The sequence below is a fragment of the Scatophagus argus genome, chromosome 2 (assembly GCF_020382885.2).
Source record: "Scatophagus argus isolate fScaArg1 chromosome 2, fScaArg1.pri, whole genome shotgun sequence".
Lineage (NCBI taxonomy): Eukaryota > Metazoa > Chordata > Actinopteri > Scatophagidae > Scatophagus > Scatophagus argus.
Window position 1 is genome coordinate 26120259 of NC_058494.1, and position 27676 is coordinate 26147934.

General features: G+C 43.4%; 3 protein-coding genes and 3 long non-coding RNA genes across 11 annotated transcripts in view; 2 read left to right on the forward strand and 4 right to left on the reverse strand.

The window, feature by feature from the left end:
- LOC124050932 (titin-like) overlaps nt 1-27676 on the reverse strand; it is a 226840-nt gene that overhangs the window by 43679 nt on the left and 155485 nt on the right. The gene's annotated exons all lie outside the window — the stretch shown is intronic.
- Nucleotides 631-15979, forward strand: LOC124051116. Its single transcript, XR_006841768.1, has 3 exons — nt 631-642; nt 15149-15153; nt 15458-15979. It is a non-coding gene; the product is annotated as an uncharacterized LOC124051116 (long non-coding RNA).
- The window catches only part of LOC124050988 (sialoadhesin-like), a 41666-nt gene continuing 25737 nt past the window's right edge, over nt 11748-27676 (reverse strand). Inside the window, exons 11-17 of the mRNA XM_046373999.1 lie at nt 17315-17396; nt 17163-17223; nt 16793-16962; nt 16673-16680; nt 13058-13126; nt 12081-12790; nt 11748-11989 (exon numbers count right to left, since the gene is read on the reverse strand). Of these exons, the coding sequence (XP_046229955.1) occupies nt 12783-12790; nt 13058-13126; nt 16673-16680; nt 16793-16962; nt 17163-17223; nt 17315-17396 (398 nt within the window). The 3' untranslated portion in view covers nt 11748-11989; nt 12081-12782. The remainder of the gene's footprint in view (nt 11990-12080; nt 12791-13057; nt 13127-16672; nt 16681-16792; nt 16963-17162; nt 17224-17314; nt 17397-27676) is intronic.
- LOC124051165 lies at nt 17543-19092 on the forward strand. Its single transcript, XR_006841780.1, has 2 exons — nt 17543-17709; nt 18957-19092. It is a non-coding gene; the product is annotated as an uncharacterized LOC124051165 (long non-coding RNA).
- On the reverse strand, nt 17804-23655 carry LOC124051047. Of its 2 annotated transcripts, XM_046374087.1 has the most exons (6): nt 23505-23655; nt 23332-23413; nt 20197-20550; nt 19842-20078; nt 18072-18166; nt 17804-17844 (listed from the first exon to the last, which is right to left on the reverse strand). In XM_046374087.1, the coding sequence occupies exons 2-5, from the start codon at nt 23399-23401 to the stop codon at nt 18075-18077; spliced, it is 753 nt and encodes a 250-aa protein (XP_046230043.1). In that variant the 5' UTR covers nt 23402-23413; nt 23505-23655; the 3' UTR covers nt 17804-17844; nt 18072-18074. The 2 variants fall into 2 exon arrangements, with proteins under 2 accessions (XP_046230043.1, XP_046230035.1); XM_046374079.1 differs by lacking the exon at nt 17804-17844 and having other exon boundaries at nt 17856-18166.
- LOC124051139 lies at nt 26683-26968 on the reverse strand. The gene is made up of 3 exons (XR_006841772.1): nt 26941-26968; nt 26804-26859; nt 26683-26727 (listed from the first exon to the last, which is right to left on the reverse strand). It is a non-coding gene; the product is annotated as an uncharacterized LOC124051139 (long non-coding RNA).

The window sequence follows — 27676 nt, forward strand, 5'->3', positions numbered from 1 at the left end:
CCCAAGGAACTTCACTGTAAAAACGAATTTGGGTTTTTTGTTTCCTCGACTCTTTTTCCTTAGTCAGTCCAACTAAAAGTATCTAAATCATTGGGCCAACTTGAAATATTAAGTATGAATATTGTCAACTCCTCAGTTAAATTAGAACAGTCTAGGTCACTCAGATTGTTGAGTTGGTTCAATTGTAGCCCCTGCAAAATGGCCGAGGACAACCCTACAAGTCAAAGATTGGCGCGTTTCACTTGGAAAGGAGGCCATTTCAATCCAGACGGAGCATCGCCAGTGGACGAAATGAGGCAAAAACTACTTTTGTAAGTTATAAGGTTCAGTCAGTGCCATTCTTTCAGTGTTTAAATGGTTTCATAAGATATATATTACAAAGGGCCTTTAAATCTACAAAGTATTACCCTTTTAGCTAGCAAACAGTCAGAATTCAGCAGCAACATTTTGATATCAGAATTCCCCTGCCTGTCTAAGATAAAAGCTGCAGTCTCGTTGTTTTTGGCCGCGGCTTTGCTTAAATTGTGTGTGCGCATGCATTGGGACCGTTCAGATTGAGCTTCGCTCTCGTTAGCTTTGTTTTTCTGCAAATTCACAGCGCACACCTCCTTAGAGCTGCTTTTATTCGCATGTGCTCTTCCGGTATTAGGCGGTTTCAAATACAGTCGACTGTTAGATATCGTCTACTCTACCGTTACTGCATACTACAGTATTCCTGACCGCTGTGAACACGACAGTATACGAGTAACATTAAATGAATGTGCCAAGCATTTTGCTGGAGGGGCAGGTGGGCGAGTGGTTTCAAATACAGGGCTCCAGTTGGCCTTTTCACTCCGCTTATATAGCGTTAACCGTCTTTCTTACATGGACTTGACAAGTATTCCTCAACATCGCTGGACTTCTACAGAGTGCGGGCCAGTAGCAATGCCATGCTCCACAGTCTGCTTCAGTCCATCGATGTTCAAGTAAGGATAGTCTCATCTTAAATGACTATATTGTTGCTTCTCATCAACTGATACAAGCATGCATACATTCCATCTTCAGGTCTTAATTACTGCAGATGGGACACAGTTTGTCTTCCATTACTGTTGCTCTGTGTTGTAGACTTCCAACCAGAAGAGAAGAGCTGCGGCGTTGCTTGGACTGCCTCACCACCTGAGAGAGGACCCCTCCAACTTCTTCAAAGTCTGTGAGGTGTGTCATAACTATGCATAACATACATAACAGCACACTAAGAAATACACAGACTTTCACTATAGAATTTTATTTGTTGATGTTAAATATTAAAGGGGTTAGCTACAAGTTTCATTCTCCACAAACTCAAATTCTTGATAATCTAGTATACATCCATGAATTTTTCAGTGAACACACTATATACTCAATTTGATGTCATACCTAGTATGAATAGTATGTTGGTATGACATTCTGAACACAGCCCTCCTGGTGGCTGACAAAAGGACTAGAACCCATCATGGCAGCTATTAAAAGACAAAAGCCAGAGTCAACAGGGCAGTCAGGGCAAAGTTTGCTGCAGAGAGACAGAGAAGGGAGTGCTTTTTTATTAATTTGAAAATAATTAACGTGCTACAATCTTTTGAGTTGGATACCCGATTTTTGTCTTTTCCCCTTCTGTTTTCAGGCCTCAGATTCTGAGGAGGAAGTGGCAAAAGGAGTTGATGTGGGCCTACTCTTCATGACGAGCCAAGCTGATGATGGAGACATGCTCACAGACCTTCTAGATGTTGCTGTGATACTGGAGGACAAGATTGTCATTCATCGGTTAAAAACTGTACCACACGCTTTTAATGTGCTAATTGGCCTCCTGTATAGTCTCAACATTGACTACCCAAAGGGACTGAAATATACCTTTGAGGTGATGCAGAAGGTACTCATGGATGTTGGCAGTGCAGCATGTTCATCCAAAGTTCTTGCACTCAAAAACAAGCTTCTACAAAGCATAGTTTGATGAGATCTTGTCAAGTAGTCCATCTTTAGTTGTGTTTCTGTGGATAAAGACAGGTGGGACCCCTTAAAATGTTCACAATTTTTCAAGTGCAACTGTTAAAAGCACCTTGAACTTTATAACTGTTATGCTGTTGATTACATGTATTCGGTGTTATGAATTTATTCTGTGTTATGAGTTCATGTGGTTTTATGGATTTATAGCTTTGTGACCAAATAAATGTTATTTGGGGAAAAACAGTAATTTCCTTTCATCCACTCAGTCTTTTTAGAAAATAAGTGATTTAGTTGGCCTGACAAATAATTCAATTTAAAAGTATTCATCAGTTTTAAAACAGCTGGAGCTTTTTCTTCAGTCAAAACCAGAACATAACATGACCACTTCATGCTGTCATATGGCATTGCATACTACAACTTTAGCTCATCACAGCTTACTTAGAAATTACACCACAAGCCTTTCAGTGAGTTTGCTTTGCCTTTTCCCAGACTCCATGTCAGAGCACGAGGCAGCGTCATTTGTTTGACTCATTTTAACCACGTCTCATTCAGTTTTCAGCAGAGCGTTGCATTTCAATTCATCCACAATGAACAATAAATCAGAATAATTCATCTCAACAAAGCAGCATCAGCGTTCCTCCTTGAACATCATAAAGCTTCGCATATACAAGCGACAAAGTGCAGACGTCATTCAGAGCGCAGAGCAAACATGACGCACAGACAGCGCATATCCGAGCAGCAGTCCTTCATTCAAATGTTCCACACGGAGACACTTCGACACTGATGCAGTCCGGACTCCTTCTCCACACACACACACACACACACACACACGCACAGGTGAGCTTACCTGTCCTCCATGACAGATGTATGATGTGGCGCTTTGTCTCGCTGATTCCTTTGCGCTGCGAGCGATCACTTTCTGCCTTTCTGTTGACAAATACTGCGACTTCCCGGTCCCTTTAAAGTCTCTGGAGACGTAGAGATTAGGTCCTGTAGGTCTGTATGACGCGCTGCTGCACTTCCAGAGAAGCGCGCTGAGTCCAGGTAAGTTTCACGACATTTAATGAGAAACCAAACGGCTGCTACAGCGGCTTTCTGATTCCACACGCACATATGATGGGAAAAGTGCGCTGTTTGTGAGTGTGGGACAAAAGCGATCAAACTGAACAAAAACTACGGCGACCAAACTCGCCTCTCTCCTCCCACAGTGCAGCTGATTTGGCCCCTCATGCAGCCTATGGCTTTGCGCTGCTCACGTGACCCAAAGCATGCATATCACCGTGGCAACCAGACCAAACAAATCAAAAGACCAATAATCCAGCAGCTCCTACAAAGTGAGAATGTGAGGAATGAGCCAAAGCTGAAAACACATTTGAATGTCATTTGTCTTAAATGTGTGGTAGATAAAATAAGAATGTGAAACACAAACACAAAAGCTGAAATCCAAACCTTTTGGCTCACTAATGTTCCCACCTACAGATTTGTCCAGCAGCTCCTTCACTTGTTGTGGAAGCTGCCTGTTGACTTGAATCAGACACAGGAATACTTGGACAGTGTAACATGGATCAAAGTGTGCGACTGCTGCTCTCATGTTTGACTTCAGTGTGTGAAAATCCAAACTGTACATGGAGTGAAATGTGATGCTTTCAGTTCGCTGTCTCTGTTTGACCCATTGACTGGATATGAGGATGGACGACATGAGAGCTCCAAACATCTGGATCGCCCCCTGGTGGCCGGCTGCAGTACAGCTCACTGACCTGACAAAAGTACAAACTCAGTGTCGGAAGTATTTTTATTTCCTGGGAAGTTTGGATTGAATTAGTTATTTGATGTGATTAAAAAGGAGGTGAAACGTCACGACTGACAGCTGAGTGCTGCTTGAAATTCATTCAGGCGGGTGGATGGACGGGAACTCCAACCAGCGGCTCCGCCACCCGATCACGACTGCGCAGTCGCAGACTGTGGATGACCCCATCAGCACAAGATGGCAGCACTCGTATCCAGCAGGTTTTACTTTTCTGCAGTGGGAGGAAGTTAAAACGCGTCGTCCATCTTTATATCTGTCAGTGTTTGAACAGACGTTATTGGCTTTGTCAGCCAGGACGGGTGCAAACCCACAGGCTCATCAGGGTTTTTCTAAACTTATTTATTATGTTTTTTCATTTCAAATGAACATTTCTCATGACATCTACAGTCAAAATTTCTCTGATATGACAAACTCTACAGGCAAAAATAAGCTTACATGCTTTAAGCAGGAAGTTATAAGTCAGTCAGTCACACACCACCTGATCATCAGCTGATCTGATCAATAAATCATGTTTGACACCTGGACAGGATTCAGTTCAAGCTGCCACATTCTTCTGAACTTTCTGCCACATGCTGTTACTGACTGTTACTGACTGTTACTGACTGTTACTGACTGTCTGTGCTGCTGCTGCTGCTGCTGCTGCTGAAACCTGAACATGAAAACTGTTGGAGGTGAAGGTAAATGTGTCCACCTCCTCCACAGCCTCGCTCTCCACTCTGATACTTCAGTGTCGTCCTGCTTTGTTTCCATCAGGTGAGTCCCGCCTCTGGTTCACCTGCAGCTGAACAAAATCACACAAAACTTGTGTAAACTTTCACTTGTGACTGAGACTGTAAATCTGAAGTTTTATTGGCTGCAGGAGGCTCGAAGCTGACTGGACTTCACAGCACGTCTTCCTGCTGCTGTGTCTTCTGTCTGCGCTGCAGTCAAGTCTGAGACGTTCTCATACGCTGGACAAGAGTCCAACTGATGGGGACAGACGACACATTCGTGAAACCGGCAAATCGGTAGATTTGATCCAAAACTCACTTCTTCGTCCGACCAAACACATGACTGACTTCTGCTCAGCAAGTTGGATTTTAAACATGAGTTCACTTCACACCTTCTTCACTGTCAGAGCATTTAAAAGCCGACTTCTTGTAACTGTGATACAGGAGAAGTTTGGTCAGCAGGGCCTCTCTCTCTCACCTCTATCGTCTCTACAGGTTCATGTGCTTCAGTGGTGGAGCTCAGAGTTTTCTTCTTCCTGGATTGGATGGAGTCCAACAAACACAACAATTTGACATAATGAAAATCACAAGACTAAAACCAAAGGAAGTCTGAAGAAGAAAACCAAAGAGAAATGACTGAACTGATGGACTCTGATTGTTTTACCTCATCCACAGACTCAGGAGAAGAAGAAGAAGGATCAACATGAAGACCACCAGAGTCGACCTGATGATGTTCCTTATTACTGATGAAGTTCCTGGAAATACAGACAGACATGTGATGAAGCTCAGTAGTCGGACCTGACTGACGAATCACTTTGCAGCTGATACTGTGTGTTAATCACTCAGTCATCCACCTCTGACATGATGGAGGTTCCTCCATGAGCACAGCTACAGGAAAACTGTCTACAAATGCAGACAAGAAATTTGACTTTCTTTGCGCCAGTTTTGAGTTGTTACACATTAATATGTGACTGTGGTCAGGTGCAGTCAACAGGTGTGTGAGTGCAGGTGAATGGAGATAACTTACCTGCCACAACAGTCAGATGTAAGGTGTTCCTATGACTTCCTCTTATGTTCTGGGCTTCACAGGAATAATTCCCACTGTGTTCAGCTCTGACATCAGTGATGGTGAACTTCTGTCCTGATGCTTTTGGTGAGTCTTCATCCTCCTTGTACCAGGTGTAATTAGCTGCTGGGTTAGCATCACTGCTGCAGCTCAGAGTCACTGAACTGCCCTCCACTATCTCAGCAGAGGGACTCACTGACACAGAGGGAAGCTTTGGACCATCTGGAGGAGATAAATGATTTGATTTGACTCAAATTGTTGCTTTGTGTGTCAGCATTTTAGACTGAATGTGGTCTGACAAATGGATGTGAGAGGCCGCTCTGCGGGGCGCACTGGATTCAGCGGACTGGGATATGTTTCGGTGCAGCTCGGACGGTGACCTCAACGAGTTCACGGAAGTGGTTGTGGGATTTATCGGGAAAATGGTGGAAGACGTAACACCAACAGCCTCCACCAGAACTTTTCCCAACCAGAAGCCGTGGGTGGACAAAACTGTCCGCGACGCGCTGAGGACCCGCACCGCCGCCTACAACTCAGGACTCGCCACCGGAGACATGACGCTGTACAGGGCAGCCACCTACGCTGTCCGTAGGACGGTGAAGGGGGCTAAACGCCGCTACGCCGCAAGACTGGAGCTGCAGATGGAGGGGAGCAACTCCAGGGCGCTGTGGCAGGGACTACGCACCATCACGGACTACAAAGCTACACATTGACCCGAGATGAGAGTCGACGCTTTTCTGGCTGATGAGCTCAACAACTTCTTTGCTCGCTTCGAGTCGGACAGCAGGCAAGAAGCTGCGCTCCCAGCCGGTGAAGAGGTGACGCTCACTGTGACGGAGCTGGAGGTGAGAAGGATGTTTAAAAGTGTAAACACCAGGAAAGCAGCAGGGCCTGACGGCATTAGCGGTCGAGTCCTCAAAGCCTGCGCAGAACAGCTCGCACCAGTGTTTACAACGATGTTCAACCTCTCCCTCTCACAGTGTGTGATTCCCAGCTGCTTTAAGAAGTCTGTTGTAGTCCCCGTCCCAAAGACAGCCCAGCCCAATGACTATCGCCCCATAGCCCTCACATCTGTGGTGATGAAATGTTTTGAGAAGCTGGTCAAAACATTCATCACCTCCTCTCTGCCCCCCAACCTGGACCCCCTACAGTTTGCATACCGCCCAGACAGATCCACAGATGACGCCATAACCTTCCTACTGCACAAGACACTTTCCCACGTGGACACTAGGATGGGGAACTATGTGAGAGTGCTGTTTGTGGACTACAGTTCAGCATTCAATACCATAGTCCCCTCCAGGCTGCTCACTAAGCTGTGTGATCTTGGACTGAACTCCTCCCTGTGCAGGTGGATCCACAGCTTCCTTACTGGCAGACAACAGGTGGTACGCGTGGGCCCCCATAGCTCATCCCCTCTCACCCTCAACACTGGATCCCCCCAAGGCTGTGTGCTGAGTCCCCTGCTGTACTCCCTGTACACACATGACTGTGTGTCCACATCAGACAGTAACACCATCATAAAGTTTGCTGACGACACAGCCATCGTGGGGTTAATCTCCCACAACAAGGAGGAGGCCTACAGGAAGGAGGTCACCCACCTGGAGAGCTGGTGCCAGGAGAATAACCTCCTGCTGAACGTCAGCAAAACTAAGGAGCTGATTGTGGACTACAGGAAGAAGCAGCAGAAGGACATCCGTCCACTCTGCATCGGCGGGTCTGAGGTGGAGAGGGTGGACAGCTTTAAATACCTCGGTGTGACCATCACACGGGACCTGTCCTGGTCACTGCACGTTAACAGGACTGTGAAGAAGGCCAGGCAGTGTCTGTTCCACCTCAGACGCCTCAGAGACTTCAGGCTCCCCCTCAAGGTGCTCAGGAACTTTTACACCTGCACCACTGAGAGCATCCTGAGTGGGAGCATCACCACATGGATGGGCAGCTGCACAAAGCAGGACCTCTCGGCCCTTAGGAGGGTAGTCCGCTCAGCTGAGCGGACAATCAGAACAACCTTACCCGACCTGCAGGACATTTACACCAAACGATGCAGGTCGAGAGCCGAGAAGATCCTCAGGCAGCCCCATCACCCCGGACACTCACTCTTCTCCCTGTTGCCATCAGGCCGTCGGTTCCGCTGCCTGAGAACCAACACTGAGAGGATGAGGAAAAGCTTCTTCCCCCTGGCCATCCGTCTGCTCAACAGTGAGCGTTAATCTGGACAATCTCACTCCCACCTGCACTACATGCACTAGTTGTAAATACCACTGATGTAAATAATGCACATTTTCACTTTTTTTAAAATTAAATGTAATTTTATTATTTTATTTTTTTTTCTTTAAATTAAAAAAAAATATATATATATTTTTTTTTTTATTTACCTATTTTTTGGTAGCAGGGACACAAAGAATTTCACTGCACATTGTACCGTGTATGATTGTGTATGTGACAAATTAACCTATCTTGTAATCTTGTAATCTTGAGACGTTGGAGTGAATGTGAAGCAAGCAGAGCTGAAGAAAGTGGACCTAAACAGTAAAACTTCTCGTTCTGCTTCTTCTCCTGCAAAGGCTGAACACATTCAGGATGTTTGTTGTTTTTAAACAAACTGTTTCACTCACATTTCACATCCACAGAGATGGACTCAGACGTCGTCCTCCCCAGCTCGTTCTCAGCTGTACAGTAATACTGTCCAGAGTCAGAGGACTGGATGGACCTGAAGACAAGCTGGGATTTAAAACTGACTCCATTTCCATTAGTTTTATACCAGGTGTAATTAGCTGCTGGGTTAGCATCACTGCTGCAGCTCAGAGTCACTGAACTGCCCTCCACTATCTCAGCAGAGGGACTCACTGACACAGAGGGAAGCTTTGGACCATCTGGAGGAGAACACATGAACACATTTAACTTCTGATTTCACTTTGTATGTTGACAGCTGAGGTCCACATCAGAAAGGAAGACTCAAGACTCAAAATGTCCAACAGCTGTCCAGTAGAGCTGAAGACAGGAGAGCAAGAAAATGATGATACAGAAACAGAATATCAGAATTTCTATGATGATTTGTACTTTTTGTGAATTTTTTTGTGATCCAAAGAAGTTATAAAGTCTAATGTTGTTTTGTAAATTTACTGAAACTTAAAGTTTACAGTCAAGGCAGCAGATAAAAGATTTTTATCCAACGTGTCTACAATCTCATGAGGCAGTGATTTAGTTTTCCTCCAATTCTGCTCAATGAACCACCAAACACCACTGAGTTCCATGTAGTTAAGGTCCAGTACAAAAGGTTAAAGGCTCCTCCAGACGGTGTGTTAGTGGAAGACTGGAAGTAAACTCACACACTGGAGGAGAGCGGAAGGCCTCATATCCTTCTACAGCACAGGAAAAGCTGTCTGCAGGACCAGAGGACACTGAATAAAGACGAGATGTTTGTCCCTCAATCTTCTGTCCATTCTTGTACCAGATGTAGTGAAGACGTTCAGGTCGAGGACATCTGCTGTGACACTTCAGCTCTGCCCAGTTAGAAGACTGGGAGACCCCTGATCTGCTCACCTTCACCTGGACATCTAAATGTGCTAATGAAGAACAGAAGTCTTCATTTTAGACTCAACTGTCAACAAGCACACACACACACACACACAGACGTAAGTGGGAATAAATATTCAGGTGAAAATGTTACCTGTGACAGACAAAGTGACTCCAGGTGAACCAGTAAATCTCTCATTATGTTGGCTTAATTTGAACCTGAACTTGTACTCAGCTGAGTCGCTCTCTCTCAGGCCTGTGATTCTCAGAGTGCAGTCGTTGTCACCACACTGAGCATCCACACGACCTGAATACTGTGGGTCTCTTTCCACATCCACAGGTTCATTTCTGCTCATTTTAACAAACCAGGTTGTTTCCTCAACGGTGGGTTTCAGGCCATTCATCCTGGATGGGTATGTGTAGGTGCATCTCATGTCCACTGTTGATCCTCTTAAGGCACAGATCTCAGTAGGAGTGTAAGTCACTGCCCAGCCATCCTGACCCTGTACCACTGTAACACAGAGCACATCAGGAGTCACAATCAAAATGAGGAACTTCAGTTCACAGTCAGCTCAGAGGACAAAGTGGATCAAACTACCAATATGATTTGGGGGAAGGTGACCTGGACAAGCTTCAAGATCCTCAATTATCAGACCAATCATGCATCTGTCTAACTAGAACTGAACTGGAACAAATCTGTTATCAGCTGTTGATCATATTTTATCAGTGTTGGGACACAGGAATATTTGTTACTTCTGGTTGTTTCTGCTTTGGTCCATTCATTCTACAAACTGTCAACAAAATGTCTGAAAAGTGAATCTCATGAGTCAACAAAAAGTCCTCCACACACAAAGCAAATGAAAGACATTTTACATCCACTGTGAGCACAATTATTAGGCAAGTGAGTATTCTGACCATATCATCATTTTATGCATCATGTTTACAACTCCAAGCTGTATAAATTTAAATACTTATTGTATTTAAGTATATCACTAAGATATTGGGGCGTGATGACAGAACCATCAATGTTTCGTTACAAATAGTCAACAGGGTCGCAAAAAACACGTTGAGAGAAAAAGATGCAAATTAACTGGCCAGTAAAGGCCTTCAAGATGAAAGAATTATGACATGGCCCCCTTCCTCACCTGACCTAAACCCTATTGAACAGAACAGAACAGAATAGAATAGAATAGAAGCCTTTCTTGTCACTACAGTGAGATGTCGTTCAGAGCAGGCCAACAGATGCAGAGGAAGAAGCAGTAGATTAGAGCAGGTAAATAGAATAAAGGTTCTAAAATGTACAACAATATGTACAGCTAAAAATATAAACAGATGTACAAGCCGATCTAAGAAATATTTACAGTTGCAAGGAATACATAAATAAGGTGCAGAGTATGCACAGCAGCATAGTGGTATTGCACAAGTCCAAGTATTGCACGACTGAGTAGTATTATTGTGCAACAGTACAATCATGACAGCAGAGTATTGCACAGCAGAGTAGTACTGGTATACACTGAGGTGCAATGAAGCAGCAGAGAGAACTTGTGGTTCCTTCTTAAACGGGAGACATACGGTGAAGGAGAACAGTAAACCTCTCTGAACAGTCTGGGAGGGTGTGGTTGCTGCTCCACAACAAGTTGATCGTCAACAGATCGAGAAACTGACAGACTCCATGAATGGAAGGCTTATGACTGTTATTGAAAAGAAAGGTGGCTTTAATAGTCACTGATGTTTTGGGATTGTTTTTAAAGTCAGAAATGTTCATTTGCAAATTTTGAGTTGTGTTTTATTCTCACTTTAACAGATAAAAATAAACAAGTGAGATGGGAACATTTTTGTTTTTCACTGAGCTGCATAATAACTCTGCACACTAATAGCTGCCCAAAGATTGTGCAGATTCCATAAGAAAGCCAAAACCTAACATTTACTTCCTTAAACATTCAGGTTTGAGGTTCATTAACATTTTGGATTGAGTGAAAGCAACATAGTAGATGTACACATGCTTCCTACACTTCATCTCTGTGTGCACTGAGGCAGGACATCATCCAGTCTGAAGGTGCAGTCAAGTCAACAGGAATGTATTGGACCTGTGACCTTTAATGTGCTTTACTGACCAGGATAAGAGGACAAATATTCATTATGAGAGAGTCTGTGTTTGTCTTGGTTAGTTCTCTCTCTGTTCACTCTGTGCTCAGGCTGCTGCTGACTGACGTGTGAAGACTAAAAATAAAAGCAGAACACTGAGGTGTGAGAAACTGTTTTCAGCAGCAAACTTTGACATAAAAATAAAAGCTGAAACAACCGTCAGCTCTGAGGGTGGAAACATCACACTGAGGTCAGACAGCACAACATGAACTAGCAGGGTTTGGTGCAGACGTATGATAACATGAGAGCCGTTCAGTCAGTATGTGGCGACTTCACTGTGAGACCAACATCCCTCCAAAAAACTTCACTGTCATAAAAGAAGCTGCAGAGAGAAACTAATCGTCCTCCACGAGAGCTGCAGCTTCTACAAGCAGGGTCGGCTTTAGAGCAAATTAAACAGGCTGAGGAGGAAACAGTTAGGAACAAAAGCCACAATATTCTCACTTCACAGCATGTCAAAGTGTTTAGCACACAGCTACTTTATGCAAAAGACAACAGCAACACATGTTGGCCAACACAGCAGAACATCTTCCTGATGTTCATTACAACTGACACAAAATCAAACAGAAATGATCCAAAGTGTTTCTGGGAAGTTTTCCCTTCACACAACTCTGATCCACTGATTTCCACATGTGAGCTTCAGCCCACATGTTGCCACATTCCCCTCTTTGAATGCAGTGAATGTAACTGTAGATATACAGTACCTGACACAGAGAGGAGGAAGACAACAAATCCACTGGCTGCTGCACTTAAACTCATAGCTGCTCCTCTCATCTCTCTGTGAGGCTTCACACACAATAAAACATGTCAGCAGATGAAATAATAAGTACACAGGAGGTCCACAGTATCAGTCACATCAATAAATAATTCTACTTACTCTGAAGAAGGTCGTCGTCCTTAAAGACGTCTTTCCTCTACGGTCAGTAAGCAGAAGGCAGATGTGAGGCTGTTGAGCGGCTTCGTTTCCTTCCTCTTTAGATTATTAACATACATGACGAGCCAAGTGCCAGTAAACGCCCACTTCACAACAAAGCTGCGCTGTGTTACAAACTCTAAAGGTGTAGTGAAGGAACAGGAGAGCATTGGACCTGTGGACCATGAGGCTGATTGACTGAAGGAGGATGAAAAGCAGAATATAACATCACACTGCAACATATAAACTGGGATTAAAATAAAGACAGGAAATGAATCACATGGAATTTGTACTTTGTCATTTGGGTGGACTGAGCCTTTAAAGCAGACAGTGGAGGGAGCACTCAGAGTGATGAAGCCTGACTGTGACACACAAACTTCACCACTAGAGGACAGTGTAACATCACAGATACTGAATCAGGACTTTGATCCTGGAGCTGTCCAAGGTCCTCCATGTCTTTCATGCAGCAGTGGGGACAGACAGTCAGTCACCTTTTATGATTTGTCATTTTCTACATTTCTTTTCCTCTCTGTGTGTTTTCTGCTGGGTTGCAGACATTGACTGAAGTTGTAACAGTTACTGTTAGAGTTTCACATGTTGTCTTTCATAAATAAACTTGCTGAGGTCCAAGAGATCCTGAAGACTCTGCGTTGTGTCCAACTGCAGTTACAGACCTTTAAAACAGTACAGTTCAATACTTTTCTGTTTGATTTATTTTTTAATTGACTGACAATTTTCTGGTTGTTTTGATGGCTGAAACTTTCCTTCACTCGTTTGTCATTCTTAAGATCCTCACAAAGGACACACACACACACACACACACACACACACACACACACACACACACACACACACACAGGATGTGTTGAGCTGCTAAACAGAAGCCAAGTCTCACCTGCATATTAAGGACACATGCAGTCATGGCACAGTGCAATACCTACATTGTTCCACCAGATGGCGCCATATTAGTGAGGAGCGTTCAGTGAACTCACACACTCCACTCTGTTCACCTAAACAGAGACAGACATGACAAAGAGACAGACAGTTTGATGCTTCACACAGACAGACTGAAACAAAAACACATGAGTGGATAAACTCCTGGTGCCGTTTGTATCAGGGATCAGATTAACTGACTGAGACTGCAGCTGTTATTGTGCTGTGACCAGTTAAAGCAGACTGCTGTGGCTGTAGTGTGTTTAGTGAGTCAATAAAGGAGCCCACCTGACATTTAACCAGTGATTCTAGGAGTTTTGGTGAGACAGGCACTTTAGATATTGGACAGTAGCTGTTAAGATTCCAGATATCACCACTTACTGTAGTGCTGCTCCACGAAGCAGGAATAATGTCTGTTACAAACATTTTGTGCCCAGTATGGACAGATTAGGGGGATGCTTAGACAAAGAAGATACAGGCCAAGATTATCTGCACCAGCAGTTTGGCAGATTTTAATCTACAGAGAGCTTCTGATACCTCTGATGTGGAGTTAACAGGAGCTGAGACAGTTTGGACTCCATCTGGTGGACAGATGGGGGATCTGGAACCACATCAAACTAAAGACCAGGGGCCCGTTTCATGAAGCAGGTTATGTGGAAACTCTGAGTATGTCAAGCCTGAAATCAGCGAAACCCTGAGTTAAGCGTTTCAATAAGCGAGGTAAGTTAACCCCGAGATCGGGGTAAGTTCAGGAGTAAGTTAAGCCCGTTTCATAAAGCGAGCTAACTCACACTCAGAGTCTGTTACCGCGGTAACTTAGTCTGTGAACATAACCTGGTCGGGAGCAGGTTTTATCCCAGAAAGCCCGACTTTGTCTCTGACTCCTCCCCTTTACGGAACATAAGCCTGAACCGTTTCCTTATTCACTGAGTCTCCGTCGAACCTGCTAAGTTTACGAAAATCGAATGTTGTTGTGATTTGGTGCTACACAAATGAAATGAACTGAATTGAATTAAATTCATCAGATATTCAGTTTAATGTAAACCTGCTGCAGAGCTGAATCTACTTCCTCAAGTTACCTCAGAGTGACACCTGTGTGTGTGTCACAAAGTACAAGCCAAGTATTTTCTGCAAATTCAATACATGTGCAGTTATGATACAGTGCACTGCCTTCATTGTTCCACCAGATGGCGACAAATTAGTGGAAGAGTGTTCAGTGAGCTCTGAAGAAGAACATGAGTATTTTCATCTCAGGAAAACTCTGTCTGCAGGATTAAAGTATACTGAACAAAGAATACATGTTTGTCCCCAAATGTTCTGTCCATTCTTGAACCAAATGCAGAATATGTGACTGATGAACACAAGTCTTCATTTTAGAGTCAACTGTCAACATACTCAAAAAAAATCAAGAGTCTAATTTGTGTGGACACCACAAAATAATTCAGTCTCAAATCAAATAAAAGTCAGTAAAACACAAATGAGCATAAACTCCCTGAGCTTCTTATATGATTTGTTCACAGGTTAAACATGATGCACATTTCCATCATTTCAATCAGTTCAAAAATATAAAAGTGCTGTTTTCTTTGTTGCTCTGGATTACTCACTTCAAGTGTGAATGTGTGTGTGTGTGTGTGGTGCATGTGTGTTAATGTACCAGCCAAACTGTATTTTGTGGTCTCAGCAGCGTGCAGTAACAAAACTGCTGAAAAAACAACAAATAAACTGGACCAGATGAGGAAACAAAAGGCTTCACACTGGACGTTCAGCACATATACTTGGAAATAAAGGCCTGTCTTCAAATCTCTTTAAGTTAATGTGGTACATACAGTCTGACTGATGCTCTGAGCTGCTGCATACACAACGTGGACCAATGGCGTATTTCTCTTGCTTTTGGGATTTCTCCTGATGCTCATGATGGCCAGTCTGACTGTTACTTCACACGTCTGCTGCATGTTGAGACCCTGAAAGCTGCCTTCACCCCACAGGGCCAAAGAGATGTGGTGAAACTAATGAATATCAGCTAAGACTTTATTGAGGGACGAGTTCACATGTTACAGTAGAACAAAAGAAGGTTAAAATATCAGGAAAACAGAAAAAAGATCTGGTTGAAAGAAACAAATACAAAATTAAGGAAATAAGAAAGATGACATTAAAAAGCTACATAGAACGCTTTACATTATCCTGGACTATAAGAGAATTGTGCAGGTATTTGTGCAAAGAAAAGAATTAAAATAAAAAAAAAGAAGTAAATATATGTAACCAAGTGGATAGGGATTACTATGTTTTTTATTAGTGTCCTGTCGTAACGCGTGATGTCGCTGTGGGGCCAGCCGGACTGAGAATCTCGCGAGGGCACGGAGATCACATGAGACCTATGTACGCGCGAACAGTCGTCTTCCGAGCACAAGCAATGGCGAAAGTGTGTTTATCGCATGTGTGCAGGGAGAACCAGATAGCCGTGTTCCGCTGGGAGTGTGTTTGGTGGCGTTGGACGATAGGAGTGCGGTGAGCCAACGGAGAATATATGTGACTTTGCTCCTGTTTCACGTCGGTCGAGGTTGTGTATTTAGTCTACGTTGCGCTGGGAGCAGACCCCGATTGTCCCGCGTCAGCGTAAGTCCCTATAGATAGCTTAATGAAATCGTTGTTAAGATATTTACAGTGTTAAATAATAATAAATTGTTTATCATATCGTGTGTTGTTACCCATGTAGAGGGGAGATAGAGAGCTGTGTGTGTGCTACGTCCGAGAGAGGGACAGGGCTCTCAAGCTACAGGTTAGGAGTAAGTGCACACATTTACTGTGTTCTGGTTACAGTATGAGTGGATTTGGGTTTAACAATTATATGTTTTGCATATGCATGTTACAACCTGACGTGTGTGACAAAGAATGTCGATGACGATGTGAAAAGTGGCTAGAAATGTGTTCCTGTATGTTTATTTCCTGTTCATATAGGAGAGAGGATTTGGCCACTACTGTTGTCTGTTGTTTTGTTTCTGTTTTGTTTTATTTTGTCATGTTCTGACAGCCATGTACCCCAAAATTTAACTAAATTAATGCTGTTCTTGTTCGAAGACGGTCGGGGTATTAAAGGACCACAACTAAATAATTTTTCGTGTCCTGTCATTTTATGATCTGGTCACATATAAATTCAGAAATCCCAGATGATCATCATTTGTGCACAACATAGGCTGAATAAATGTCAGATTACACACAGAATTCCTCCTACTGACCATCAGCTGTCTAAAATACATGCCAGTTGTTTGTGATGCCTGTAACTGAGGTGGTTTGTCCTGTGAACACTTTGTTCGTGTATTTAGTCTTACCTGAACTGACAAATTTGGGGTCTCCTCACCAACAGGAACACTGAAGTGATGTAAGCCAGCCAGTGGTTGGCATAGCAACGTCATGTGTTTGTCTGTCTTTTGTTGCACTTTGAAGGCTGCTGCACAAGCTTTAAATGACAGCTAAAGTTTAACACAAGGTTTTTAAAAAGGCAGCTGAAGTGTAACTCTTATGAAGAAACACGGAAACATCAGAGTAGAAATGCGATGCCTGTTGAGATCATCTGCTTTTGTTGACTGTGCAGTACAAAGCAGCTGGATCCTGTCCAGTTTGCTGACCTCTGGTTCTGAGGAGGGAAAAGATAAAAGAGATAAGAACATTTCCATCATAACTTAACAGTAACAATAAGAAAAACAATGAATGCATTTCAAAGTCTTGTCATTGTAAGAGCTGCTCACCTCGGGGCAGTACTGCCACTGTTAAATCTGACAGCAGCGTACTCACTGACTTCCTGCTGCTCCATGTGTCTGGGAAGCCCAGCTGGACTGTGGTTGGAGTAGAGTGGAGTAGGATCTGCCCGGTTGTTGGAGAAGTGGATGCTGGCGTACTGAAGTTCACCCTGCTCCTCCTGATCAGGCAGACATGAACAAAAGTACTTTCAGTGTGACAGAAACAAATTTCTGTAAACGTCAAAAGAGCAACATGAAGTCCTTCACAGTCTGATGAGTTTTCTAGAAGCTCTAAAAGACAGCGACTCAGCAGTCTGAATGAACAGGAAGCAGTTTAAGTTGTCTTTTCTTTTACAATAATATACATAACTGTTCTCACCTGTTCCCTGTTGTCTGGTCTCTCTTCAGCCTCAGAAGATTCATTGGACGTCCTCTTCTTTCTACTCAGGAGAATTAATTAAAACATAAATGACTGAATGTTTCACTTCTGACTGTCAGTGATTTGACTTTCAGTGATTCAGAGCTGCTCACCTGATCCACAGGTAGACAGAGAGGGATATGACAGCCAGGAGAACCACAGGGATTGTTCCAGCAGCTGCCAACATACCTGATGCTGCAGATGCTGAGAAACAGTGATCTAGAGAACAGACAGTTAATTAGGCTGTTACAACATGACTGGAGTCACAGAAGGTTAAGAAGCTTCTCAAAGTGCGTCACCACTTCATTAACAACATCCCCATGCTGAGGTAATCATGCTGATGCCACATGATGTCTTATGTAGCTGAATGTGGACAACCGACCTGCCACAACAGTCAGATGTAAGGTGTTCCTATGACTTCCTCTTATGTTCTGGGCTTCACAGGAATAATTCCCACTGTGTTCAGCTCTGAAGTCAGTGATGGTGAAGTTCTGTCCTGATGCTTTTGGTGAGTCTTCATTCTCCTTGTACCAGGTGTAATTAGCTGCTGGGTTAGCATCACTGCTGCAGCTCAGAGTCACTGAACTGCCCTCCACTATCTCAGCAGAGGGACTCACTGACACAGAGGGAAGCTTTGGACCATCTGGAGGAGATAAATGATTTGATTTGACTCAAACTGTTGCTTTGTGTGTCAGCATTTTAGACTGAATGTGGTCTGACAAATGGATGTGAGACGTTGGAGTGAATGTGAAGCAAGAAGAGCTGAAGAAAGTGGACCTAAACAGTAAAACTTCTCGTTCTGCTTCTTCTCCTGCAAAGGCTGAACACATTCAGGATGTTTGTTGTTTTTAAACAAACTGTTTCACTCACATTTCACATCCACAGAGATGGACTCAGACGTCGTCCTCCCCAGCTCGTTCTCAGCTGTACAGTAATACTGTCCAGAGTCAGAGGACTGGATGGACCTGAAGGCAAGCTGGGATTTAAAACTGACTCCATTTCCATTAGTTTTGTACCAGGTGTAATTAGCTGCTGGGTTAGCATCACTGCTGCAGCTCAGAGTCACTGAACTGCCCTCCACTATCTCAGCAGAGGGACTCACTGACACAGAGGGAAGCTTTGGACCATCTGGAGGAGAACACATTGAGAACAAAGAGGACAGAAAGGCAAGTCATTAATCACAGCCTGGACAGGTTTACTTGTACAGTTCTCTTACAAGTGTATGGTCACATGACCACTTTTGTCCATGGTTTCCTAGAAAGAAAAGATGGCTCCACTTCTCCAAGAGCACAAATCAACCCACTTATCCCTTCTTGTAAATCTATTGTTGGCCTATAGGTTTGGTGAGAGTTTGGCCTTGTGTTGTTTGTGCGAGTTTGATTGCTGGATCAACCAGAGAATCCAACTGTCTCTCTTCTATTTCCCTGTACGTTCATGAAGCACATTTCAGTGCATCGACTTTGTTGCATGAAAAATGTGATTCTCTTACTGTTCAAACACACTATAAGAGAAGAACGAACTTTTGATACTCACACTGGACATTTAGAAATACGGACTTAGAGCCCAACTCTCCGAACTGATTCCCAGCTTTGCAGAAGTAGTTCCCTCTGTCCTCTGAGCTGATGGAGCTGAAACCATAGGAGCCTGATGATCCCTCAAGCAGTTTTTGGTTCTCCTTGTACCAGGTGTATTCAGCTGCTGGGTTAGCATCACTGCTGCAGCTCAGAGTCACTGAACTGCCCTCCACTATCTCAGCAGAGGGACTCACTGACACAGAGGGAAGCTTTGGACCATCTGGAGGACAAGATTTAACAAAGATTAGCAGCAGATTTTAAGAATGTATTCATCCACACAAAGACCATTTTCAAGTCATTAAACCCTAAAAGATTTATACACTGGATGTTGTTTCTGAATACTGAATATTACTCACATTTCACATCCACAGAGATGGACTCAGACGTTGTCCTCCCCAGCTCGTTCTCAGCTGTACAGTAATACTGTCCAGAGTCAGAGGACTGGATGGACCTGAAGACAAGCTGGGATTTAAAACTGACTCCATTTCCATTAGTTTTGTACCAGGTGTAATTAGCTGCTGGGTTAGCATCACTGCTGCAGCTCAGAGTCACTGAACTGCCCTCCACTATCTCAGCAGAGGGACTCACTGACACAGAGGGAAGCTTTGGACCATCTGGAGGAGAACACATGAACACATTTAACTTCTGATTTCACTTTGTATGTTGACAGCTGAGGTCCACATCAGAAAGGAAGACTCAAGACTCAAAATGTCCAACAGCTGTCCAATAGAGCTGAAGACAGGAGAGCAAGAAAATGATGATACAGAAACAGAATATCAGAATTTCTATGATGATTTGTACTTTTTTGTGAATTTTTTGTGATCCAAAGAAGTTATAAAGTCTAATGTTGTTTTGTAAATTTACTGAAACTTAAAGTTTACAGTCAAGGCAGCAGATAAAAGATTGTAGACGTGTCTACAATCTCATGAGGCAGTGATTTAGTTTTCCTCCAATTCTGCACAATGAACCACCAAACACCACTGAGTTCCATGTAGTTAAGGTCCAGTACAAAAGGTTAAAGGCTCCTCCAGACGGTGTGTTAGTGGAAGACTGGAAGTAAACTCACACACTGGAGGAGAGCGGAAGGCCTCATATCCTTCTACAGCACAGGAAAAGCTGTCTGCAGGACCAGAGGACACTGAATAAAGACGAGATGTTTGTCCCTCAATCTTCTGTCCATTCTTGTACCAGATGTAGTGAAGACGTTCAGGTCGAGGACATCTGCTGTGACACTTCAGCTCTGCCCAGTTAGAAGACTGGGAGACCCCTGATCTGCTCACCTTCACCTGGACATCTAAATGTGCTAATGAAGAACAGAAGTCTTCATTTTAGACTCAACTGTCAACAAGCACACACACACACACACACACACACACACACACAGACGTAAGTGGGAATAAATATTCAGATGAAAATGTTACCTGTGACAGACAAAGTGACTCCAGGTGAACCAATATGTCTTTTATGTTGGCTTAATTTGAACATGAACTTGTACTCAGCTGAGTCGCTCTCTCTCAGGTCTGTGATTCTCAGAGTGCAGTCGTTGTCACCACACAGAAGGATCACACGACCTGAATACTGTGGGTCTTTTTCCACCTCAACAGGTTCATTTCTGCTCATTTTAACAAACCAGGTTGCTTCCTCAATGGTGGGTTTCAGGCCATTCATCCTGGATGGGTATGTGTAGGTGCATCTCATGACCACTGTTGATCCTCTTAAGGCACAGATCTCAGTAGGAGTGTAAGTCACTGCCCAGCCATCCCGACCCTGTACCACTGTAACACAGAGCACATCAGGAGTCACAATCAAAATGAGGAACTTCAGTTCACAGTCAGCTCAGAGGACAAAGTGGATCAAACTACCAATATGATTTGGGGGAAGGTGACCTGGACAAGCTTCAAGATCCTCAATTATCAGACCAATCATGCATCTGTCTAACTAGAACTGAACTGGAACAAATCTGTTATCAGCTGTTGATCATATTTTATCAGTGTTGGGACACAGGAATATTTGTTACTTCTGGTTGTTTCTGCTTTGGTCCATTCATTCTACAAACTGTCAACAAAATGTCTGAAAAGTGAATCTCATGAGTCAACAAAAAGTCCTCCACACACAAAGCAAATGAAAGACATTTTACATCCACTGTGAGCACAATTATTAGGCAAGTGAGTATTCTGACCATATCATCATTTTATGCATCATGTTTACAACTCCAAGCTGTATAAATCTGAATACGTCTTGGATGTAAGCATATCAGCTGATCTGTACTGTTGTGATGAGGGAGGGTGTGACCTCAGGAGATAAAGACCTGATATCAAGGTGTGTCTCAGTCAAAATGGGCCCAAAAAAGAGATTTAACTGACTCTAAAAAGTAAAAGAATTGTAAAAGTCTTCCAGAGGGATGCGGGACCCTTGAAACTGCTGAGATTTTGGGGCGTGATGACAGAACCATCAACGTTTTGTTGCAAATAGTCAACAGGGTCGCAAAAAACACGTTGAGAGAAAAAGACTCAAATTAACTGCCAAAGATTTGACAAGAATCAAACGTGAAGCTCGCAGGAAGCCATGATTCTCCAGTGCTGCAAGGTGGAGGTGGGGTGCTGGTTTGGGCTGGGATTATTAAAGATGAGCTAGTTGGACCTTTTCCGGTTCAAAATGGACTCAAAATCAACTCCGACACCTACTGCCAGTTTTCAGAAGACACTTTCTTCAAGCAGCAGCACAGGGAAAAGTCTGCATCTGTCAAGAAGACCATGATTTTTATGCAGGACAGTGCTCTATCACATGCATGAAAGTACTCCACTGTGTGGCTGACCAGTAAAGGCCTTCAAGATGACCTAAACCCTATTGAACAGAACAGAACAGAACAGAACAGAACAGAACAGAATAGAATAGAATAGAAGCCTTTCTTGTCACTACAGTGAGATGTCGTTCAGAGCAGGCCAACAGATGCAGAGGAAGAAGCAGTAGATTAGAGCAGGTAAATAGAATAAAGGTTCTAAAATGTACAACAACATGTACAGCTAAAAATATAAACAGATATACAAGCCGATCTAAGAAATATTTACAGTTGCAAGGAATACATAAATAAGGTGCAGAGTATGCACAGCAGCATAGTGGTATTGCACAAGTCCAAGTATTGCACGACTGAGTAGTATTATTGCGCAACAGTACAATCATGACAGCAGAGTATTGCACAGCAGAGTAGTACTGGTATACACTGAGGTGCAATGAAGCAGCAGAGAGAACTTGTGGTTCCTTCTTAAACGGGAGACATACGGTGAAGGAGAACAGTAAACCTCTCTGAACAGTCTGGGAGGGTGTGGTTGCTGCTCCACAACAAGTTGATCGTCAACAGATCGAGAAACTGACAGACTCCATGAATGGAAGGCTCATGACTGTTATTGAAAAGAAAGGTGGCTTTAATAGTCACTGATGTTTTGGGATTGTTTTTAAAGTCAGAAATGTTCATTTGCAAATTTTGAGTTGTGTTTTATTCTCACTTTAACAGATAAAAATAAACAAGTGAGATGGGAACATTTTTGTTTTTCACTGAGCTGCATAATAACTCTGCAAACTAATAGCTGCCCAAAGATTGTGCAGATTCCATAAGAAAGCCAAAACCTAACATTTACTTCCTTAAACATTCAGGTTTGAGGTTCATTAACATTTTGGATTGAGTGAAAGCAACATAGTAGATGTACACATGCTTCCTACACTTCATCTCTGTGTGCACTGAGGCAGGACATCATCCAGTCTGAAGGTGCAGTCAAGTCAACAGGAATGTATTGGACCTGTGACCTTTAATGTGCTTTACTGACCAGGATAAGAGGACAAATATTCATTATGAGAGAGTCTGTGTTTGTCTTGGTTAGTTCTCTCTCTGTTCACTCTGTGCTCAGGCTGCTGCTGACTGACGTGTGAAGACTAAAAATAAAAGCAGAACACTGAAGTGTGAGAAACTGTTTTAAGCAGCAAACTTTGACATAAAAATAAAAGCTGAAACAACCGTCAGCTCTGAGGGTGGAAACATCACACTGAGGTCAGACGGCACAACATGAACTAGCAGGGTTTGGTGCAGACGTATGATAACATGAGAGCCGTTCAGTCAGTATGTGGCGACTTCACTGTGAGACCAACATCCCTCCAAAAAACTTCACTGTCATAAAAGAAGCTGCAGAGAGAAACTAATCGTCCTCCACGAGAGCTGCAGCTTCTACAAGCAGGGTCGGCTTTAGAGCAAATGAAACAGGCTGAGGAGGAAACAGTTAGGAATAAAAGCCACAATATTCTCACTTCACAGCATGTCAAAGTGTTTAGCACACAGCTACTTTATGCAAAAGACAACAGCAACACATGTTGGCCAACACAGCAGAACATCTTCCTGATATTCATTACAACTGACACAAAATCAAACAGAAATGATCCAAAGTGTTTCTGGGAAGTTTTCCCTTCACACAACTCTGATCCACTGATTTCCACATGTGAGCTTCAGCCCACATGTTGCCACATTCCCCTCTTTGAATGCAGTGAATGTAACTGTAGATATACAGTACCTGACACAGAGAGGAGGAAGACAACAAATCCACTGGCTGCTGCACTTAAACTCATAGCTGCTCCTCTCATCTCTCTGTGAGGCTTCACACACAATAAAACATGTCAGCAGATGAAATAATAAGTACACAGGAGGTCCACAGTATCAGTCACATCAATAAATAATTCTACTTACTCTGAAGAAGGTCGTCGTCCTTAAAGACGTCTTTCCTCTACGGTCAGTAAGCAGAAGGCAGATGTGAGGCTGTTGAGCGGCTTCGTTTCCTTCCTCTTTAGATTATTAACATACATGACGAGCCAAGTGCCAGTAAACGCCCACTTCACAACAAAGCTGTGACACACATCAGCAAGAGGACTGGGAGGATCCGGCATGGACACACAATGCTGATATAATGATGTTAATCAGAAGACGTTTTAATGACTTTGGGCTGTTTAGGTGCTTCAGTTGGACAAACTGAGTGCAGAGATGTCCTGCATATAAACTGGGATTAAAATAAAGACAGGAAACGAATCACATGTAATTTGTACTTTGTCATTTGGGTGGACTGAGCCTTTAAAGCAGACAGTGGAGGGAGCACTCAGAGTGATGAAGCCTGACTGTGACACACAAACTTCACCACTAGAGGACAGTGTAACATCACAGATACTGAATCAGGACTTTGATCCTGGAGCTGTCCAAGGTCCTCCATGTCTTTCATGCAGCAGTGGGGACAGACAGTCAGTCACCTTTTATGATTTGTCATTTTCTACATTTCTTTTCCTCTCTGTGTGTTTTCTGCTGGGTTGCAGACATCGACTGAAGTTGTAACAGTTACTGTTAGAGTTTCACATGTTGTCTTTCATAAATAAACTTGCTGAGGTCCAAGAGATCCTGAAGACTCTGCGTTGCGTCCAACTGCAGTTACAGACCTTTAAAACAGTACAGTTCAATACTTTTCTGTTTGATTTTCTTCTTTATTTTTTAATTGGCTGACAATTTTCTGGTTGTTTTTATGGCTGAAACTTTCCTTCACCCATTTGTCATTCTTAAGATCCTCACAAAGGACACACACACACACACACACACACAGGATGTGTTCAGCTGCTAAACAGAAGCCAAGTCTCACCTGCATATTGAAGACACATGCAGTCATGGCACAGTGCAATACCTACATTGTTCCACCAGATGGCGCCATATCAGTGAGGAGCGTTCAGTGAACTCACACACTCCACTCTGTTCACCTAAACAGAGACAGACATGACAAAGAGACAGACAGTTTGATGCTTCACACAGACAGACTGAAACAAAAACACATGAGTGGATAAACTCCTGGTGCCGTTTGTATCAGGGATCAGATTAACTGACTGAGACTGCAGCTGTTATTGTGCTGTGACCAGTTAAAGCAGACTGCTGTGGCTGTAGTGTGTTTAGTGAGTCAATAAAGGAGCCCACCTGACATTTAACCAGTGATTCTAGGACCTGGTCTAACCTGGTCGGGAGCAGGTTTTATCCCAGAAAGCCCGACTTTGTCTCTGACTCCTCCCCTTTACGGAACATAAGCCTGAACCGTTTCCTTATTCACTGAGTCTCCGTCGAACCTGCTAAGTTTACGGAAATCGAGTGTGTGTTTCTGGAGGAGCCTGTAGACGAAGAAGCAGTACTGATTCACAGAGAAATGTGATTGCGTCGGGCGAGGATTTTCCGAGCACGTCTGGGTAATCTTTCATCCTGTCCCGACTTTTTATATGAGCCTTATCGTTTTTCGTTACAGTCACTGCAATTCATCCACAACCTCATCCGTCCTGTCATCGCTCACATCACCCACCGTGGCCGTGAACTCACCACCGAGCAGATACTTTGCGTTGCTCCGCGTTTCTGCAAACGGGAGTGTTTTATACAACACTGGAGATGCAGAGCACATAAGTAAAGCACCTGTTTGCAGAGCTGTCAGAAAGGTGAGCCTCGCTCTGAAACGGTTCCTCTCAGTTTGTCTGGTTTTTCCTGGCCACAAGCCTGTGAGAGCCATCAAATGGGACTGCGGGTAAATAATTTCAAATGAATAATAATTTTTCTGTTAACATGTTGCTGTGACTTCTGGGAGAAAAGACTTGAATGTCTTTTAGGATTTCCAAATGTGATTGGCTGCACTGATGGCGCTCACATTCCTATCACTGCTCCTTCACAAAATGAATATCATGTGAACAGGAAGTCCTCCCACAGCATTAATGTGCAGGTACACACATTGACTACTACCTTTAAATGTCAGAGCACAAACATTTCAACTAACCTGTCTCATTTTCTGTACTGTTAAAATCATTTGTGATGCAGCTCACATCATCACAAATGTGGAAGCCAAGTGGCCTGGGTCTGAGCAGGACTCCTGTATATATCGAGGGTCTACTCTGAGCAACAGACTGGACTGTGGCAAGTGGCCTGAAACACTGCACTGGTGGCTGTTTGTCACTGTGAAGATCTTTGTCTGATTAGTGTGTGAAAAATATCAGTACTAAATAAATGTGACTTTACTTGCAGGAGAGACTGAAGGCTTCCTTCTGGGTTACCCAGACCCTCAACCAGGCCCCCAGCAGCACTTCAATGTGGCTCACTGCAGGACCAGAGCCAGGCTAGAGATGACTGTAGGCCTGCTGAAAGCCCGTTTCCAGTGCTTACGTCATCTCAGAGTAACCCCTGAGAGAGCCTGTGACATAAGTGTGGTATGTGTTATCCTCCATAATATTGTGAATTAGAGGAGAGCAACACTCTGCCCTACAAACAGAAGACCATGAGGAGGACCCCATCCACCTCCCAGGAAACCAGGATGGAAGAGCAATCAGAGATCTCATATGCAATAATCATTTTCCAGGTTAAATCAATAAAAGCACGACCACATAGAGTAAATGACCACACTGTCACACATTCATTTAATTTAGTCTTCCTCATATCCTACAGACAGAGAGAGACAAAGAGAACATTTCTCTGTTAGTTTTTCATATTGTTCCAATAATAAATTAAATTTACCTGTGACTGCACACCCACCTCTAACTTGTATTTAAGTATCTCGATTTGATCTGGCGGTCCAAGTGCACCATTTCCTTATCTGTTTTAATCTGTTTAAGGTGATGGATTCTGTATAACTGGTAACTGGAAATCCATAAGAATGACATTAAGTCATATTGTTCTACATGTACAATTGTACAGAATTAAACTGTGTTGTTTACTGAAACTCTCACTGTGTTCATTGGTGCTGCAGAGTTTGATGGACGCTCTTCATGCTGTCCAGTTACGCTCTGTTAAAAACGGATAATATGTCAATATAAATCCATACAAGAATGTCACATGTGCATGTAAAGCTGATCTAATATGATACCTCTGTAGGCCTTTCTGTGACAGCAGACACAGTGTCTTCATCTTCATTATCCTTTGAAGACAAGCATTTTATTCTGTGAACTTTATACCACTACTGGTTATGAGTTTTGGTGTGTTGAGTTTCATACAACAGGCTGGAGTTGGGCTACATGAGGCTCCAACAGGTGGAGACGTCCCTCAGAGTCTATTGGATTCAAGAACGTCTGAACGTCCTGTCTCTAAAAGAGGCTTCATAAAAAACGTTATAGAGGTGTGGACTTCTTACATGTTATGAAGACACTTGTGTCCTGGGGCTGACTGGCTCAGATGAGCTGCCTGCTGGGATTCCCTCAACCACTGGCCTTCCAGTAGTTTGGCTCAGGGCCATCTCCTCTGCCTCTGTTAGAGGTGGTGGTGCAGGTCCTCCACCCGTTTTAGGGGCCTCCGCCCTCTTTCTGTTGGCCAGGCAGGAGTCAAATGTTAACTTCACCACATTAATTAATGAAACATTACAGAGAACAGAATGTGTGGAAACATCATGCGGGGATGAAAGAGTTGTACAGTTTTAAATCATTTAAATACATTTAAATAGTTTGACATGTCAAATGTTAGCAAAGCGAGATACAACCAGACATGTTATGTTTCAGCCTCACCTGATTGAATTATATTTTTGTATTTCACACGTTTTTCACCTCCTGGGTTGCACCTACATGAACAGAGGGTCAATACCATTTTCTACATGCAATATTGTGTGAGTGATTAAACACAAAACTTACGCATTGACTCGAGCAGTGATTTTTTTCCCCACGCGTTTTCTCTTTCCTTTTGCCGCAGGTGTTACTTTTTTCCGGATTATATACCGATATTCACCGTACGCCTCCATCAGAATTTCCTGCTCCACAGGTGTAAAATATGTTCTGCGCTTTCTTTGCCCTCCGGCCTCCGTGGTGAATCAGTGAATCGGGGCTCCATTGATGAGGGCTTTTTTAGAGTCACGGTGCACGAGCTTGAGTCAACATACT

Bases quoted from the DNA above. Each gene is read 5' to 3' on its own strand.
- LOC124051047 (XM_046374087.1), bottom strand. From the start codon at position 23,401: ATGAGAGGAGCAGCTATGAGTTTAAGTGCAGCAGCCAGTGGATTTGTT. The intron at 20,551-23,331 runs GTACTGTATATC...TCTGTGTTACAG, and splicing joins CTTCCTCCTCTCTGTGTCAG to TGGTACAGGGTCGGGATGGC. The intron at 18,167-19,841 runs GTGAGTTTACTT...GCTTGCCTTCAG, and splicing joins CTTCCGCTCTCCTCCAGTGT to GTCCATCCAGTCCTCTGACT.